Genomic DNA, 19,833 nt, shown 5'->3' on the forward strand with positions numbered 1-19,833 from the left:
TTTTTTAACTGAAGTATAATTGATTTTCAGTGTTTTCAGAGTAATTCACTGTGATTCAATACATATATCTGAATCACAGCAAGGTGATTCAGATATATATATTCTTTTTCGGATTCTTTTCCATTATACATTATCTCAAGATATTGAAGTTTCCTAGTCTGCATAGTAGGTCCTTGTTGTTTATCTATTTTATATATAGTAGTGTGTATTTTTTGATCCCAAATTCCCAATTTATCCCTCCCCCAGCTTTCCCCTCTGCTAACCATAAGTCTGTTTTCTATGTCTGTGAGTCTATTTCTGTTTTGTAAACAAGTTCATTTGTATCATTTTGTTTGATTTCACATATAAGAAAAGTCACATGACATTCGTCTTTCTCTGATCTACGTCACTTGGTGTGATCATCTCTAGGTCCATCCATGTTGCTGCAAATGGCATTATTTCATCCTTTTTATGGCTGAGTAATATCCCATTGTATTTTTTTATACCATGTCTTCTTTATCCATTCATCTCTTGATGGACATTTAGCTTACTTCCATGTCTTGGCTATTGTAAATAGTGCTGCAATGAACACTGGGGTGATGTATCCTTTCCAACTAGAGTTTTCGTGTTTTCCAGACATACGCCCAGGAGTGGGATTTCCAGATCATGTGGCAACTCTATTTTTAGTTTTCTGAGGAACCTCCATACTGTTTTCCACAGTGGCCGCATTAATTTACGTTCTCACCAACAGTATAAGAGGGCTCCCTTTTCTCATATCTTCTCCAGCATTTATCATTTGTACTTTTTGATGGTGGCCTATACATGTACATCTGTAGACAGTAATCACATATTACTTTATTCCCCTTTTTATGGTTTTCTATACCTTTCCCATCACAAATACACACTAAGGTTTGATACTTCTGAGAAAGTTTATGTACTCCTTTCATCATATTTTTAAGTGTTTAAAGCAGGTCAGTTGATGAATCAGACCCAATTTAAAAGTACAGCTATCCTTATTCACAGTAGACAAAAGGTGGAAACACCCAATGCCCATCAGGAAATGAAAGAAAGACAAACAAACTGTGGTCCATCCACACAACACAGTATCATCCTTCCCTGGTGGCTCAGGAGGCAAAGAATCCACCTGAAATGCAGGACACCCAGGTTCAATCCCTGGGTGGGAAGATCTCCTGGAGAAGAGAGTGACAGCCCACTCCAGTATTCTTGCCTGGAGAATCCCATGGACAGAGGAGCCTGGCGGGCCACAGGCCATAGGGTTGCAGAGAGTTGGACATGACTGAGCGACTCACACTTTCACTTTCACTTTAGAAGAGGAAGGAGACACTGACGCATGTTACAACATGGATGAAACTTGATGACATTATGCTGAGTGAGATGAGCCAGTCACAAAAAGACAAGTACAGCATAATTCCATTTATATGAGGTGCCCAAAGTCATCAAATTCCAAGACAGAACGTAGAATGGGGGCTGCCAGGGGCTGGGGCAGGGGTGGGGAGTTAGCGTGTCTGCAGAGTCTAGTTCTGCAAGATGAGAGCGTTCTGGAGACGCGGGGTTGCTCAACGATGTGAATGTGCTTAATGCTTCTGAACCACGTGTTGAAAAATAGTTAGAAAAACACATTTTATGACATGTGTATTTTACCATGATGTTAAAAAACATGCAGAAATATACAAAGTGCAACCTTTCATAAAATGGTCAAGTGAGTGTCCGAAGCACATCCTGAGGTGGGAGCCTCAGTCAGAGACAGAAGGAGAGAGGGGGGGCCCAGAGGGGAGGCGGGCATGGGAAAGGGACCCCTCTCCCAGCAATAGGCAGGAACTCAAGGTGCCTCCACCCATAGGAAGCACATGAATCATCTATGCAGGATTTCAGGGAACACAGCAGAAAATGGCCAGGCAGCGGGTCCCTCTGGGAGCTGAGTGGGGGAAGGGGTAATGCTGGCAGGACCAGAGCATCAGGAGGTGAGGGTGCAGAGAGGGAGCAGAGGGAAGGGGGGACACATAAAGGAAGCCTGTCACCCCCTTATTTTTGCAGACTGCATATCATTCACATTCTGCAAGTTAATTCATGTGTCTACATCATAGGGTAGGACACATTCCCCTCCAGTGATTTCAGCGTTTTTAACACACAACCGCTGTCTTCTGTGACCTTGATCCACAGGACCCTGTCGCTGTCGTGTGCTCGCTGCTTTAGAGCCCAGACAGCTCATATGCTGGTTACCAAACAACCCCTCAGCTCTTGATCACAATTAAACTCTTGACCAAAAGAGGTGTTCAGGGTCAAGTGGCCCAGGGCTCCGTGGGCAGTCACAGAAGGGGGGAGGGGCTCCAGGTAAGGTGGCCATGACCCCCACCCCAGAGGGAGATGGCAGTGATCCCTGAGCTCCCTGTGCTCCTGCGAGACCCCCACCTTCCCCCCCACCCCACACTCGGAGCCGCCCCGCGCTCTCAGCCTTAACGCCAGCGAGACCATACCATCCTGCCTCCCACCTGGGCTTCCATCACTCAGTCCAGGGAGCCAGAACCCCCAGACACACCCCAACCTCTGGTGCAGAGAGCATCCTGGGGGCACCCACTGAATCCACGGAAGGAGGACATACAGACTACAACTGGCACCCTCTCCCTAACAATCCGTGCTGAGCAGCAAAATCACCCAACCCCAAAGATACACCCCAGCAGGTTACCAGCTCATGCCCCCCAACACCAAGTCTTGTTTCCATGGAAGCATGAATGGGAAACAAGTGCCCTTCCCTGAGGGCTGCTCCCTCAAAGGGTCTGCACGGCCCCCAAGCCAGAGGTCACTCCCTGGTCAACAAGCACTGGGACAGTGACAACAGCCACCAGCCAGCACTCCCCTCCCCGCCATCTTCAGGTGAGATGGAAACAGAAGGAAACCCAGAGCTGACCCATTGCCTTTCCCAGTGCAAGGGGCCCAGTTCTGAGCCTGGCTTGGCCAGACTTGTTCTGCAAACTTCCAGAAGCCACAACCAAAGAAAGTACAGTTCTGAGGGGCCCTCTGACACAAGACAGATCAGACCTCCCAGATGCCCTGTGCAGTCACAGGGGAGCCGTGACAAAGGAGCCAACCCAACTCAACTCAAGACAGAAGGTTCCAGACCAAGGAGCAGCCACTCACCCTTGCCAGGCACACCCCATGTGGCCAGGGCAGGGCTTTACTGACCCATTTCACTTGATCCCCATACACATCTCTCTGGGCAGGTCCTCACAATGCCCCCATTTTACAGAGAAGACCGGCCATGGCAGAGGCTCAGAGTGGTCATGTGGGGCCAGAACAGAGCCTGCTCACCACCTCGGGCCTTGGGGCGCTTCCCCAGCATGCCAACACCACCCACGGGCACAGCTTCACTGCCTGACATGGTCATTCCCTCCTTCAACCAGCACCAGTAGCCAGCACAGACACAGGGGACCTCGGCAGGGCTGACCCCCGGCAGAGGGACTGTTGACCCCCGTGCACTGTAAATGAGTGGGTTTTCAGTCATCCGCTGCCACGTCTTTGGGTGGAGACGCAACTCCCAACAGCAGCCCTGCTCCTACTTCTGAATGATGCCTTTTCTCCTGAGACTCTTCCGAACACAGCGCAGAGAAAACTGGACGGTGAGAACCCCTCCCTAGAGACATCCTATCCTTCAAGGACGCGCTTGGTAACACGCCCCCACCCGAGGACCTCAGGCTCTCAGGGATATAGCTCCCCTGCCCAGGGTGTTTCATTCACCAGAACACACCTCCCAAGACAGAACGTGGCAACAACAGCAATAGAATGTAAACGAAATTTAGGAACAATTTAGGCAGGAATGTAAGTGAACTACCCAACTCCAGTGTTCTTGCCTGGAGAATCCCAGGGATAGGGGAGCCTGGAAGGCTGCCGTTTATGGGGTCACACAGAGTCGGACACGACTGAAGTGACTTAGCGGTAGCAGCAGCAGCAGAAAGTGAACTTGAGCTAGTCCACATTTGCTCTAGATGGCATGCATACTCAGCATGACTGTAGCCCTCCAGGCTCCGCTGTCCACGGGATTTCCCAGGCAAGAATACTGGAGTGGGCTGCCACTTCCTCTTCCAGGGGAATCTTCCCAACCCAGGGATCAAACCTCCATCTCCCACGTCTCCTGATTGGTAGGCAGGTTCTTTACCACTGGGCCACGTGAGAAGCCCCAGGTTTGCTCTGAAACACCTCCTATGGCCTGTGAGGACCGCGGTTGGACTTGAGGCTGGCCCTCATCCAGGAAGGATGCACTGACTCTGTACTGTGAGCACAGGGGTGCACCCTCAGCCCAGCACGGGGCCTGCCGCCCACAGGGTCTACTCTACAAACACGTGTTGAGTCGTCAGTGAATCAATTAGTATATAAAACGCATATACCAACCTACTAGCAGCAGTTATCTCTGGGGAGTGAGGTTGGAAGGGAAAACTTTTAGTTTTATGAATTTATTGGATAAAGATTAATTCTGTCATTTTAACTGTCCTCAGCAAAGGGCCAGAATCGAAGCTGTAGCACACTGGCCCCTGACCCACAGCAGCCTCAGGGAGCATGGCCCTGTCCCTGGTCACTCCCTCATCACAGGGGTTCGAAGTCACTATCCAGGAACTTAGAAGACACGTAGCCCACCTCCGGAGGGTGGGCAGTCAGCTCAGCCTGGGAAGCCTGGTGGAAGAACCCCATCAGTACACAAGGTGCTCAGGCCTGGGACCCATATGTTGTTTGTAGAAGTGCAGCATCAGCAGTTTGGGGCTGGGGAAGCACCTCAGCAGGTGGAGGGCCAGCCCGAGGACACACCAGCCAAGAGGGGCCACCACGTGGTCAGTTCTTGGGAAAGCTCTGCCTAGCTCAGTTTAATAGATGAGGAAGCAGGGCTGGGGTCAGTGAGCTGGCAGGTCAGCCCGGGGACAGCCCCGCACCAGCACAGAGTTGGCATGCCAATGCTCGAGATACAGGAGGGGGGCAGGATGGGTTCCTGGGGAGCAGAGGGCAGCGAGCCGGGCCAAGCAGGAGATGAGAGATGACTGACAGCACGAGGGCCCCGCAGGGCAGTGGGCAGCAGTGAGCCCCTGCCCTGACTGCCCAGCACAGTGCTCCGGGCACCGCCTCACCACCCCTGCCAGCCAAACCTCCTGCAGCTACCACATTTATGAAAATCACATGTGACCCTACAGTGACCTCCATCCACATTTCAATCGAAAACAACCCACTCCTAGCACTGACATATATCTGCTGCTGCTGCTGCTGCTGCTAAGTCGCTTCAGTCGTGTCCAACTCTGTGCGACCCCACAGACGGCAGCCCACCAGGCTCCCCCATCCCTGGGATTCTCCAGGCAAGAACACTGGAGTGGGTTGCCATTTCCTTCTCCAATGTGTGAAAGTGAAAAGTGAAAGTGAAGTCGCTCAGTCGTATCCGACTCTTAGCGACTCCATGGCCTGCAGCCCACCAGGCTCCTCCGTCCATGGGATTTTCCAGGCAAGAGTACTGGACTGGAGTGCCACTGCTATATCCGCTACCATGTGTAAAATAAACAGATAATGGGAAGCTGCTGTGTAACACAGGGAGCCCAGTCCGGTGCTCTGTGACTACGGAGAGGGATGGGATGGAGTCGGAGGGAGGCTCAAGAGGCATGGGATATGTATACACTTATGGCTGACTTACAATGCTGTATGGCAGAAACTAATACAACATTGTAAAGCAATTATCCTCCAATTAAAAATTTAAAAAAATAAAACAGTGAAAGCAACTCACTTCTCCCACACTGCGGTATTTTACAAATGAACAAACAGCTGAGTCCCATCATGATATCAAAATAAAACCAAGCCCTCGGCAAGTTAGACAAGTGATTCCCACCACTGAGGCCAGCACCAGCCCCTGCCTGGGCCCTTCAGGGCCATAAAACACTATCCTGCAAAACAACTTTTTCAAGAGTGAGTCACAAAAGCCCATGAGATCCTGGGCGGAATTCGTAACAGAAACAAAACCACCGTCAGAAAGCAGGCTGGGTGCCTGGGAGGCTGCGCATGGGGGCTGAGCAAGAGGGTCTCTGCTCCCAGGTGGGCTGGGGACTGGAGGGGAGGCTGCCCTGGTCCCCTCTCCCTCAGAGGAGTGAGCACAGCTCCTGCCCACTGAAGGCAGCTCCCGCCCACCTGCTAGAGCGCATTCTGGCCATTTGTTTCTAAACAACAACATAAATTGTTCTCCATTTTTGCCATTTTACAGACACCACCTGCATCCCTCAAAGGCCCCAGTGCCTGCCATTCCACATCAGAGGCAAACCGAAGGCCAAGGGGGCTCAGCTCGTCCAAAAACGCAAACTCAGGGTCGGGAGCTGGACTCGAGCTCCTTGAATCCAGAACTCTTCTCCATGACGCAGCCCTTACCCTTCCAGCCTGACCTGAGACGCTGAGAACAAACACGGGGCCTGTCTGGACCCCTGAGCTTCTCCTGCACCTCCCAGGAGGGACACAGAAGCAGGTCCACACTCTGCTTCTGTATCTTCATGCTTTAGCTGCAGTTCTACTGACCCCCACTGGTGATGCATGCACATCAGGCCCCAAGAACATTCTGCTTAAACACTCAGAATCCCAGGTCAGAAAGACTCATCCACTGACTTCTGCAGGTGTGCACCTGGGTACCTAATACCTGCGCGATCCCAGTGGGTGATGGGGCGGAGGGGCGGTGACAGCTCCTCCCTGACCAGTAGGCAGGTAGGCAGGGCTGGAGTAGCAGCATGATCAGGAGGTGCTCTCTCCAGCCTGTAATTCTTACTACTCCTCCCTCTGGGGTAAACAGGGGGCATCACGGGGGGCAATATGACTGCTTATGGGGGGCTGCAGGGAGGGGGTTAGGGCTCAGTGACCTAGGACCGATCCAAACCTGGAGCCCGCCTCCACACACACACACACACACACACACACATACACACAAGAACATGCTCCTGTTCATGGTTAACTGGTCATTTCTCATGTATCAGCATCTTGTCTCTGAGACGTTTGAGAAACAATGAGCTCAGGATGGACCACTGTGCACCCATCCCAGGAGTTCGTGACCTCAGATGACAAGGTCTGCAGCCCAGCCTAGACCCCAGCACCCAGGCCACGTGCATGGACATCGTTGCTGAGACACACACTCCTTCCTGGAGCTGAGCCTCCTCTTTGGGTCCTGGGTGTTTCTGTTCTGAGCCAAACACTCGGCACCTCCCAGCTCTCCTCCCTGCTGCTCACACCCAAAGCCACATCCTACCTCTCCTGGATGGAGCAGGGAGCCAGCTCCCAGAGAACAGAGGCTCCAGGAGCACCAGGTGGGAAAGGCTGGTATAGTCCCTTCTCCTAGATTCTTCCAGACAGCCAGAAAAAAAGCCCCCAGAAGTGCTCGGAAGGAGCAGGAGGCCAAGGAGTTGTGGCCCATCAGTAGACCCTAAATGCAGATCAGCCCCTAAAGGGATTCATGGTTGAAGGGCTGACCTTTATCCACCAGGAGAATCAACTCCTAAATCACACCAAGACACAGCCCTGAGCCTGTCCCATGGATTTCAGTTCCAAAGTAATCAAGCAGCTTCACTCGAAAGTCGAAAGGTGGACCAGCCCAATGTCAGTGGACAGGTAAAAGGATAAACAAAAGGTGGTCCTTCCATACGATGGGGAACCATTCAGCCTTAATAAGCAAGGGAATTGTGACACACGCAACAACACAGATGAACCTTGAGGACATTATGCCGAGTGAAATAAACCAGTCACGGAAGGACCAATAGTGCAGGACTCCACTTCTGTGAGGTCGCTAAAGGAGGCAGTGCACGGGGACAGAGAGCAGAATGGTGAGTCAGTTCACAGGGACAGAGAGCAGAATGGTGGCGGCAGAGGCTAGAAGCGGGGGCAGAGGGAGCAGAGAGGTGGGGAACTGGAATTCAGTGGACAGTCTCAGTTGGGGAAGATGAAAAGGCTCTGGAGATGGATGGGGGATGGCCGCACAACGATGCGAGCGGACTCAATGCCACTGAGCTGCACACTTAGAAACGGCTAAAATAGCAAGTTTTACGTTATACCTATTTTGCCACAATAACCAAGCCACTGATAGGGCGGTCCAGCACGGGTGGGACCCAGCAACAGTGGTTTTCCTGGTCATGGTCGTAAAGACATGAGCTATCTGTCTTACGAGGAGGAGAGAAGGCAGAGAGGACCCAAGGGATGCGAGGTGTGTTCAGGAAGGGAATGCCAGTGAGACGACACAGCCCCCCTCCTCCTCCCCACTCCCCGCTTCTTCTCCCCCACCACCACCGGGCTGTTAGCCAGAGGGACCCAACCAGCGCTCACCCCATGCAGCCCAGTTCCTTCAAGATGTGACCTAACAGAGACTCATCAAGTGACCAGAAACAGAAGAGTCCTCACCTGATTCCCCGTGAGCTGGAAGGAGGCCAGGTATCTGCTGCAGACCGGACACCAGCAAGTTCTCGGGAAGAAGGTGGAACACGGGCTCCAGGAGCGGGTGTGGCCTCAGCGTGTACTGCAGGCTGCAGTTCTCAATGAGGGTCATGTGCTTGTTCTCTGGGGGAGAAAACACCTCCTGTGACAGCTGAAACCAACGCACCTTCAGTCACATGGGCCAATAAGCCGAGCATCTTGGAAAAGAGCCAGACAAACAGGAAAAGTATTTTTCTAGGGAGAGAGGGGAATTGCTCTGTTCATTCAGCCAAGAGCAAAAAAGAATCAACCCTTAATACCTCTCTTTGGTAAAACTACAATGAAAGAGACACTTGTTTCTGATCTGACATAATAGAATCTCTCAACTCACCTCTTCCCCTGAGCAGTGTAGTCAGGTATGGCTTGCTCCCATGATCAGAGGGACCCTGGAGGGCGCTCTGACAAGAATATCTCTTCTTCAATCTCAGCCTCACATTCACTAAGCCCCACAAAGCAGCAGGACTAGGTGCTGGGCAGCCAGCAACCTCTAAGACAGAGTCCTGTCCTCAAAGAGGACACAAGTCTGCGGTGACTAAGATACAAGCCCACTGACACCCGTAACACATGGGAGAATGGGATCCGAACCCCAAGGAAGGTTTGGATAACATGCTGGGGAAGTGGGAAGAAGGAGAGCGTCCTCAGAAAGGAACCGCTGGGAACAGCTCAGAGTTCTCAGGGAGGTGGAGGGAAGGTGTCAGCAGAAACTGGGCGCAGGACCACAGGGCCTGGGGTTGAGGGGGACACAGACACGCCCTCAACACATGGCCACCAAATGGTGCATCTTGCTACTGTTTGATTTCCTCCACTGACAGGGGACCCACCACCTCCTGAGGCGCCCTAAGTGTTCTCATAAGAACTAAATTGTGCATTCATTAGAAAATAAAACTGTATTATTGAAAATTGTATGTTTACTATCTGACCATTCCACACATGTGATCTGCTTACTGTAAGATGTTAAATGCCCTAAAAGACACTCTGCTACATGGCTGGCTGGAGAGCACATTGGTACAACCTCCATGGAGGACAAACAGGGGAAATAATACAAAACTGCACAGGGAAGGGCCCCCAGACCAGCAATCCCACTTCCAGGAATTTACCCTACAGATCCACGTGCACATTCACAAAAGGGCAGATGTTCACTGTACCTTCAACCCTCTGCTCCTACAGAACAGCTCCAAGTGTCTGCTTGGCGGGGGGCAGTTCAATCACAAACAGCAATTCAACTAAACACCACCCAGTGGTAAAAAGAGTGAGCATGCTTCCTAGTGCTGACATGAAACACCCTCCAAGATAAACAGTTAAGGGGAAAAATAAAGGTCTGAGACGACTTGACAGGGGCAAAAACAAGACCACGGGCATGCACATTCACTTGTGTGTTATCAGAGGACCCGGAAGGACCCACAAGACCCCAGAGAGGAAATCACCTGTGATGTAGGCGAGGAGCTGAGCACAGGAGTAAGGAGACCTCATCTGAACCTTCTCACACTGTTTCATACTTTGAATTCTGGATTATGGGAATGCATCACCCAGTCAAGAAAAATACCCCACATTTTTAGAAATGCACCCTGAGAGGATGAGCTGTCAGTCTGCAGCTGTCCCTCCTCAGGCCCCTCACACATCCATAGCCTCCACCAGAACCATGGTCCTAGAATGGACCTGGGTTGGGGGGTGCTTGCTGTTTAACAGTTGCTGAATCTAAGGATACTTCAGGAGAGAAAATTCTGGCAAGTCAATGATTAAATTCAATTGGGAAATAACCTAAAAGGGTTTCCCTCGTGGCTCAGACAGTAAAGAATCTGCCTGCAATGTGGAAAACACTGGTTTGATCCCTGGGTTGAGAAGAAACCCTGGAGAAGGGAATGACTACCAACTCCAGTACATCAAGGCTGTATATTGTCACCCTGCTTATTTAACTTATATACAGAGTATATAATGAGAAATGCACGGCTGGACAAAGCACAAGCTGGAATCAAGATTGCCGAGAGAAATATCAATAACCTCAGATATGCAGATGACACCACCCTTATGGCAGAAAGCGAAGAAGAACTAAAGAGACTCTTGATGAAAGTTAAAGAGGAGAGTAAAAAATCTGGCTTAAAACTCAACATTTAAAAAACTAAGATCATGGCATCTGGTCCCATCACTTCATGGCAAATAGATGGGGAAACGATGGAAACAGTGACAGACTTTATTTTCTAGGGTTCCAAAATCACTGCAGATGGTGACTGCAGCTGTGAAATTAAAAGACGCTTGCTCCTTGGAAGAAAAGCTATGACCAATCTAGACAGCTTATTAAAAAAGCAAAGACATTACTTTACCAACAAAGGTCCATCTAGTCAAAGCTATGGCTTTTCCAGTAGTCATGTATGGATGCGAGAGTTGGACTATAAAGAAAGCTAAGCGCCGAAGAATTGATGCTTTTGAACTGTGTTGTTGGAGAAGACTCTTGAGAGTCCCTTGGACCGCAAGGAGATCAAACCAGTCCATTCTAAAGGATATCAGTCCTAAATATTCATTGGAAGGACTGATACTGAAGCTGAAACTCCAATACTTTGGCCACCTGACATGAAGAACTGACTCATTGGAAAAGACCCAGATGCTGGGAAAGGTTGATGGTGGGAGGAGAAGGGGATGACAGAGGACGAGATAGTTGGATAGCAACACTGACTCAATGGACATGAGTTTGAGCAAGCTCCAGGAGTTAGTGATGGACAGGGAAGTCTGGTGTGCTGCAGTCCATGGGTTGCAAAGAGTCAGACATGACTGAGCAACTGAACTGAACGGAACTGACCCACTCCAGTATTCTTGCCTGGAGAATTCCATGGACAGACAGAGGAGCCTGGCGGGCTACAGTCCATGGGGTCACAAAGTCAGACACGACTGAGCAACTAACACTAAAAGCCAGTCTTTATCATTAAAGCTAAGTTTCTGACTAACTGTTCCTCTATCATGAGAGTTTCAGCAAATTCAGGAAGTAGAAGTAGGCTCAAGGTTTCACACAGGCTGGAAGACAGACACCAAGTTCCCACCATGGAATCTAGGCAACATCTCAGAGACAGAAAGTCACCCCCTGACTCGCCCCAAACAGATCCGCCTCCACTGCTAGAACCCTGTTCACATCCCCCAGGTCAGAAAAGAGCCCCACACCAGGCCCCTGAAATGGCCTGTCAGCCCATCCCCCTGCCTCACTGGGCACCCCTCCGTCTACCCTCCACTCAGCCAGCAGCCAGGGGGTGGCTCACGTCTCTCCCAGGGGCACCCTGGCTGCTCGGCAGGAGAAGCCACAGAGGCAGGCAGGCAGGAAGCCCACTCTGCCCTAAGGCGGCCGCTCGGCACTGAGCCCACACAGAGTAGGCGCTCCTGCAGGACGTCCCTGTCATTGGCACCACTGGACACCTTGCTGTGCTGGAGGCGACCCATGCACTTTCTGGTCAGAGGCTTCCGGGGACAGCTGGTGACCGTGACAGACAGCAACTACTCACGCGGGGGCAAAGCTGCTACCCAGAGGCCAGGGGGCCAGCAGCCCTCCCTCCAGGTGGACCCCACAGGGTCATCCTCACAAAGCTGTGTGCTCCCTTCAGGCTCATGTGTCTCAGGTCTTTAAATTTTCCTTTTTTTTTTTTTTTTTTACTTTTTGGCTGCACTGCTTGCCATGCAGAATCCAAGTTCCCCGATCAGGGATGGAACCTTCAGCTGCTGCAGTGTGAGCACAGAGTCCCAACCGCTGGGCCACCACGGAAGTCCCCGGGTCTTTAAATTATGTCAGACTCCAAGCCCACATTACACATTCCTCAGATCTATTAACACCTGAGCTAAGTTGGTGACGCTCTAATACTCAGGGAAGTGACATCATGAGCAGGTGCTGTGGAGGCCTGGCCAGGCCGCGTCTCTTACGTTCTATGGGGTCCTGAAGGAGCGGGTGGAGGAGGGCTCGCGGGCTCCCATGATACAGTCTCAGCCTGCAAAACAAGACGCGTGAGCCGCACATCAGCACCTTGCATTCAGTCACAGGACCCCAGCTATGCTTCTCAAAAGGAAGGCCTGTGGGGACCTCCACTCCACCCCTCTGGGAGCTTCCACCACCCTCTGCAGGGAACAGAGATGCCTGAGCACAGCATCGGCTCCATGAGCCCACAGTGCTGGTGGGCAAGTTCGTCCAGAGTATACACTGCATGGTCCGAATGCAGCCTGAGCAAGAGCACTGGAAACAATGCCCGGGAAGCAACTTGTGCCTGAAAACATCCCAAGATTTGAAACAACATTTGAGGAGCTTCTATGGCTATGTGTCTAGAGTGGTGGTTCCCAACCAGGGAGGATTTTGCCCCCTCGGGACAACTGGCAAAGTTTGGAGGTGTTTTCAGCTGTCACAGCTGGGCAGGGAGGGGGCTACTGGCATCTCGTGGGCTGTGAGACCATACATTGGTCAGGACAGCCCCGTAACAAAGGCATACCTAGCCCAAAGTGTCCATGGAGCCAGGGTGGATAAGCCTCCATCTACAGTGACAACGCAAACTCCACCACAGCTAAAATGACCACACACCGTCTCGCCCATCTGGGCACGTTCAGGTCCTAACATAACAGAGCCTGGCACAGGGCAGACCCCCAGCCAGTGTTTGCTGAGTGAGCCCCTACTGCTCCCTGGGCGCTCGTCTGGGAAGAACCTACTGCTTATACTCCGGACCCTTAGGAGGTGGACACTGCTGTCCATCAGGCACAGATGATGAATTCAGAGTCAAGAGTTTAAACAACTGGCCCAAGACCCCACAGGAGTAAGGATGGAGCAGGACTCAGCCCGTATCCTCCTTACGTCAGATCCCACCCGCCTGGCCAAAGCTAGTCCTGCTCCCACCTGGAGAAGGATGGCTGGGCTTACACAGCAGCAGCAAACACGGTTACAGCCTGAAGCAAAAACATCCCCAGGAGACTGTGATAAACACACACAAACTGACAAATTCAGAGCTCCCTACTGTGGATGAGCAGTTAATTCACCACAGAAAGATGCTGGGAACCCCAACAACTGAGAAAACGAGGCGGATACCGTTTGTCCTGGGAAGTGGAAGTTGGAGATTCCGGCTTGTGGCTGAAGATCCGAAGAATTCCAAACCCACAGGACAGAGTCTGGAGGGTCCCGTCTCGTCTTCTGCCTTCAACGACCACCTCCACCACGGCCACAATATGAGGGTGGTTCAAGGACGTGTGAAAATACATGGGCTGCCAAAGAGAAGCAGACGGAGGGAACACTCTCGACCTGCAAGAAGGGAGCTCAGGGACGTGGGCGGGCTCCCTCCTCACCTCCACCATTCTCACGTCGATGCTGCAAGCACACCATGTGGGGAGCAGCATCCCTGACAGGCACCAGAGAGGAGAAGGGGCCAGGAAGGGACCCCCTCAGAGACAGACACTGGGGTCACAGCTCCTCCTTCCAGGACACCCAGCATCTGCTTGCAAGACTGCTTGCTTCTCCTGTGGGAGTTTTTCACCCACAAAAGATGCCAAAAGACATCAGAGCCTCTGGAGAGGAAAGGGGTTGGGGCAGCCATGCACCCCACCCCTATCACCTGCCAGGACCATGAGCCCAAAGATAGAAGTAGTCCATGGCACCCATGCATCCAGTGAACTGCCCACCACACCCACACGTCCACCGAGCTGCCCACATTGCCCACACATCCACAGAGCCCTTTCATGCAACGCCCAAACTTCAATCACAACTCACCAATACTGACTCTAATCCCTGTTTCCTGTGGAAATACTATGAGGCTGCATCTGAATGAGTTCTTAGTTTTTTTTTCTTTTGTTTTTTTTTTTTTTTGAGTTCTTAGTTTTAACTAAGCAATATCCTGGGATTTCTTGAGGATTTCGTTCTGTCATCCCCAGTCCAGAATGAGATGGTTGGACAGCATCACTGACTCAATGGACATGACTTTGAGCAAACTCCGGGAGATGGTGAAGGACAGGGAAGCCTGGTGTGCTGCAGTCCACAGGGTCATAGACAGTCAGACGTGACTTAGTGACTGAACAACAACAAAATATCTTTATTTATAACAAATATAGCCTTGAGAATATTTAAGACAAGGTTTGGTGAGGCGGGGGTCCAAGCCAAGCAGAGGATACTCAAATTGCTACTAAAAGGTTTCCCACTTGTAGCTTCTCCACGGGGTGGGGAGTGAGAAAGACGACACAGACGGGTCAAACCCAGCTCCCGTCGCTGAGATGCACATGGCCACATGGAACAGAAACACCTTCCTTCTGCCACTGTTTCCAATCTCCTGAAATCCAGTGCAGTCACTCTCATCTAAAACTAACAAACGTTGTAGACACAGATAATAGAAACAGAAGCACTAACTGGGTTTGAGAATCTTCAGGGAACAAGCGTCCTGGGAGTCCAGGTCAGTACTGAACTGAGGCTCTGTACTCGAGGGGTCCCTGGAACCCCGCGTCCTTGTTGGAGCGAAGCCTAGGTGGTAGGGTCACCAACTGAGCACAAAGACCACCCCCAACACAGGGCCGGGCCAGGCCAGGCTGCAGCAATGTGATTTAAACTTGGAATAATCCCCCATTAACGAGTCATTACCACGGTGTCACCAAGAAAACGTTTACTGTAATCACAGACTGTCAGCCCAGGATAACAGAGAGACACATTAAAACATCAGCCATGAGATATAAATCGTTATTCTATTATCTTTTATTGCAAAATGATGAAATAATGACCACTTACAGCTGACAGGTGGTTGGACCAAGAGAGAATTATGCTTCCGTTTCCAAGACTTGAGTACTGTTTTTAAAAGCCCCACCGTAAAGTCAGGTTTGTCATTATCTCACCTCCCACATTTACACCTGTGCATATCAGTTTTATGGACACTACCCACTTTTCTTCTTGGCAGTGAAACAAACATTGTCAGCTCTGATGCAGAGCAGCCATAATCCTCCAGCTTAGAGGTCACCTTGAAATCCTTTGCCCGGAGGCAGTAGGACCAACTGCTTTGGGCATGTCCCAGGTACCAATTGGGCTTCCCTGGTGGCTCAGCTGGTAAAGAATCTGCCTGCAGTGCAGGAGACCTAGGTTTCATCCCTGGGTTGGGAAGATCCCCTGGAGAAGGGAACAGCTACCCACTCCAGTACTGTGGCCTAGAGAATTCCATAGACTGTATAGCCATCCATGGGGTCGCAAAGAGTCGAACATGACTGAGCGACTTTCACTTTCACTTACCAATTCATGGCTGTTGCCTCTCCCTTTCCTTTACCACTGCAAACAATTATTCTGAGACCAAACTAACCACAGAGCCCCACTCTGGTCTGTCCCAGAGACTCCACTTTCACCGGCAGGGTCGGCCTTGGAAGCTCAGCAGGTTACAAGGCAACACGAGGGCTGACTGCCTCATCCCCTCACTACTCATGGGTAAGGAGCAATGCTTTACTGCCTCTCTAATGAGTGCGCCGCACATACTAAAGAAATTCTAGGGACTTCTCTGATGACCCAGTGGTTAAGACTTCGCTTTCCAATGCAAGGGGCGAGAGTTCAATCCCTGGTCAGAGGGCTAAGATCCCATGTGTCTCTCAGCCAAACAAAACAAAACACAAAACAGAATCAATATTGGAACAAATCCAATAAAGACTTTTTAAAAAATGGTCCACATCAAAAAAAAAAAAAAAGAAAGAAAGAATTTCTAAGGAACCTAGAAATACAATCTAGCCCTCAAGAAGTTCAAAGGTAAAGGTTAATTTGTTGTTGTTCAGTCGCTAAACCATGTCCAGCTCTTTGTGACCCCATAGACTGTAGCACGCCAGGCTTCCCTGTCCTTCACTATCTCCCAGACTTTGCTCAAACTCATGTCCACTGAGTCCGTGATGTGATCCAACCATCTCATCCTCTGTCACCCCCTTATTCTTCTGCCCTTAGTCTTTCCCAGCATCAATTTTTTTTCCCATGAGTCGGCTCTTTGCATCAGGTGGACAGAGTATTAGAGCTTCAGCTTTAGCATCAGTCCTTCCAATGAATATTCAAAGCTGATTTCCCTTAGGATTGACTGGTTTGATCCCCTTGAAGTCCAAGGGACTCTCAAGAGTCAGCTTAGGCAGGTAAAAAATGCACACCCTGCCTAGGGCTGACCAGCTCGGAAGTTCTATGCAAGTAAAAGCCCTGGGGATGAACCACCCAACTCTGTGGCTTCAACCCTTTAGGCACCCGGCCGGGGATCCCCAGAGAAGCCGAGTCACCTAGAACCCAGGCCCTCTACCCCCACCCCACCCCTGTGTGCTTGGTCAGACATCCCAAGCACGATCAAGCAATTCTGCAAACAAGCCCTCCAGGAACTTCCCTGGTGGTCCAGCGGTAAAGAATTCTTCCAATTCAGGGGACACGTATCCGATCCCTGGTCAGAGAACTGAGAACCCAGTTCCACATGCCACAGAGCAACCAAGTCCACACACTGCAACTACTGAGCCCATGCACCACATCGCAAGACTCTGCATGATGCAGCTAAGACCCGACATAGCCAAGTAAATAAATGTTTTAAAAAACCAAGCCCTCCAGGGTCAGGATGCCTGGCGGCGGCCATGCAAGATGCCTGGAGATGCATCAGCTGCCACTGCGGGATTAAAAGTTGAAGTCAAGCCCATCCAATTACAGAGAGAGAAGCCGTGGGACACAGAACAGTGGGGCCCTGGTCCCCCCATGCCACAGCTCACTCATCCGCCCTTGACAAGGTGCCCCCCTGACAAGATAAACTGGTTAATAAATCACAGAAATGCTCCTGTCTTAATGCCTTCATCTTCAAACACGCCGACATTTTGCCTCGGGGCTGAGGGTCCATTTTTCACACACGTGACAGAATTAAAATTGGGCCTCAGATGAAGACGGGCGTTTGTGTAGAGGCTTCGTCCGCGGCTGCACAGCCGCTCGACCTGCCCCAAGTGACACACGCTCTTCTGTCCCAGGCTGAGGACAAGGCCAGGAGAGAGGCACAGAAATTAAACTAGTACCTTCCAAACAATTTTGTTTTCCTCTTCTTTGACCTCACCATGCAGCCTGCAGGATCTCAGTTCCCCAGCCAGGGATCGAACCTGTGGATACATGGTGTCCTAATCCCTGGACCACCAGGGAAGCCCCACCAGACAATTTTCTTTAGTAAACCTTTAGTAGGGTGGCTTCAGGAAGGTAAACACACCACATATCCGTCTGCAGCCTCCATCAGCTCAGCCTTCCACTGGAGGCTCAGGACAGTTTGCTGCACACGACCGACCACAAGACTGACCACTCCAAGGACAGTGAATCCACCGAGCAAGACTCTCCTCCAAGAGATGCAAAATCTCTAATTCCAGTCAGAAGCTTCCACTCATCCAGGGTGGGGCCCAGCATTATTCTTAGGAAAAAAACACAGCCCTGGAGACAGTGTCCCCCACCCAATCCCGCACCAAGAGAATTATCTGGCTCAAAGTATCTGTGGAGCCAGGGTTGGCAAGCTCCCATCTACAGTGACAACACAAACCCCACCATGGCTGAAATGACCACACACCATCTCGCCCATCTGGGCACGTTCAGGTCCTAACATAACAGAGCCTGGCACAGAGCAGACCCCCAGCCAGTGTTTGCTGAGTGAGCCCCTACTGCTCCCTGGGCGCTCGTCTGGGAAGAACCTACTTCTTACACTCCGGACCCTTAGGAGGTGGACACTGCTGTCCATCAGGCACAGATGATGAATTCAGAGTCAAGAGTTTAAACAACTGGCCCAAGATCCCACAGGAATAAGGATGGAGCAGAACTCAGCCCGTATCCTCCTTACATCAGATCCCACCCCCTCAGCCAAAGCTAGTCCTGCTCCCACCTGGAGAAGGATGGCGGGGCTTATTCAGAAACAGCACACCCAGTTACAACCTGAAGCAAAGACAGCCCCAGGAGACTGTGATGAACACACAGAAGCTGACAAATTCGAAGCTTTCTACTGTCCCCACATGTATGTCTGTGTGCTCAGATGCTCAGTCATGACCAACTCTTTGCAACCCCATGGACTGTAGCCCACCAGGATCCTCTGTCCATGGGATTCTCCTGGCAAGAATACTGGAGTGGAGTGCCATGCCCTCCTCCAGGGGATCTCCCAGACCCAGGGATAGAACCTTCAGCTCTTAAGTCTCGTGTAATGGCAGGCAGACTCTTTACCACTAGCCCCACCTGGGAAGCCCACATAGTAGACTGTTCAATCACCAAACAACTAAATCCCTATGGAAACATCAGGAGAGATATCATTTCTCCTATTCATCCACTCACTTCTATACCCGCCCCCATTTCTGGTTCAGCATCCCCAGGAGTTGTTTCTGTTGAGCTAGACAGGAAAGAAATCCTCCTAGGTGACACGGCTAAGACCAGGCGCTCTCGGCAGAGATGGTGCCCAGAGCCATGCTGGATTCCTGCTTTGCAAATGGTTTACATCAGGAGTAGCTCCTGGAACATGAGAGTGGGTAAAGGAGAGGGGAGGGCATGTTCAGGAACCTGGCGATTAACCAAGTCACTGGGCAGAGCCTCCTGGAGTTTCACTTGGATATACTGACATTCCTTGACAGCATCTACTTGTTTTTTAATTTTATTGAAGTAGAGTTGATTTACAGATGTTGTGTCAGTATCTGCTGTATAACAAAGTAATTCAGTTATACATATATTGTTGCTGTTGTTCAGTTACTAAGTCATGTTGGACTCTGCGACCCCATGGACTGCAGCAGACCAGGCTCCTCTGTCCTTCACCATCTCTTGGAGTTATGCTCAAATTCCTGTCCACCGAGTCAATGACGCCATCCAACCATCTCATCCTCTGCTGCCCTCTTCTCCTGCCCTCAATCTTTCCCAGCATCAGGGTCTTTTCCAATGAGTCAGCTCTTTGCATCAGATGGTATATTCTTTTTCTTTTCCACGATGGTTTATTACATGAGAGTGAATATATTAATAGTTTCCTATGCTATAAATATAAACCAGTTTGCATCTGCTAACCCCAAACTCCCAGTCCTTCCTCCCCAGCCCCCCACACCCCCTGGCAACCACAAGTCTGTTCTCTATGTCTGAGTCTGTTTCTGCTTCATAGATACGATCACTTGTGCCATATTTTAGGTTCCACATGTAAGTGATATTATATGGTATTTGTCTTTCTCTTTCTGACTTACTTCACTCAGTATGATCATCTCTATATTCATTCACATTGCAGCAAATGGCATTGCTTCATTCTTTCTTATGGACAGCCTCCACTTTTAAAGGAGAGTCACCTCCCTCTCTGAGGTTAAGAATTCACCTGCAGTGCAGGGGACATAAGAAGGGACAGGCTACCCACTCCAGTATTTTGGGGCTTCCCTGGTGGCTCAGCTGGTAAAGAATCTGCCTGCAGTGCGGGAGACCTG

General features: G+C 50.7%; 1 protein-coding gene across 7 annotated transcripts in view; it reads right to left on the reverse strand.

The window, feature by feature from the left end:
- NPHP4 (nephrocystin 4) overlaps positions 1–19,833 on the reverse strand; it is a 138,124-nt gene that overhangs the window by 97,761 nt on the left and 20,530 nt on the right. For all 7 annotated transcript variants that reach the window (XM_070385114.1, XM_070385113.1, XM_070385110.1 and 4 more), the window contains exons 5-7: positions 13,496–13,668; positions 12,352–12,416; positions 8,386–8,541 (exon numbers count right to left, since the gene is read on the reverse strand). In XM_070385114.1, the coding sequence (XP_070241215.1) occupies positions 8,386–8,541; positions 12,352–12,416; positions 13,496–13,668 (394 nt within the window). The remainder of the gene's footprint in view (positions 1–8,385; positions 8,542–12,351; positions 12,417–13,495; positions 13,669–19,833) is intronic.

Source organism: Bos mutus, chromosome 16 (genome assembly GCF_027580195.1).
Source record: "Bos mutus isolate GX-2022 chromosome 16, NWIPB_WYAK_1.1, whole genome shotgun sequence".
In the NCBI taxonomy this organism is placed as follows: Eukaryota; Metazoa; Chordata; class Mammalia; order Artiodactyla; family Bovidae; genus Bos; species Bos mutus.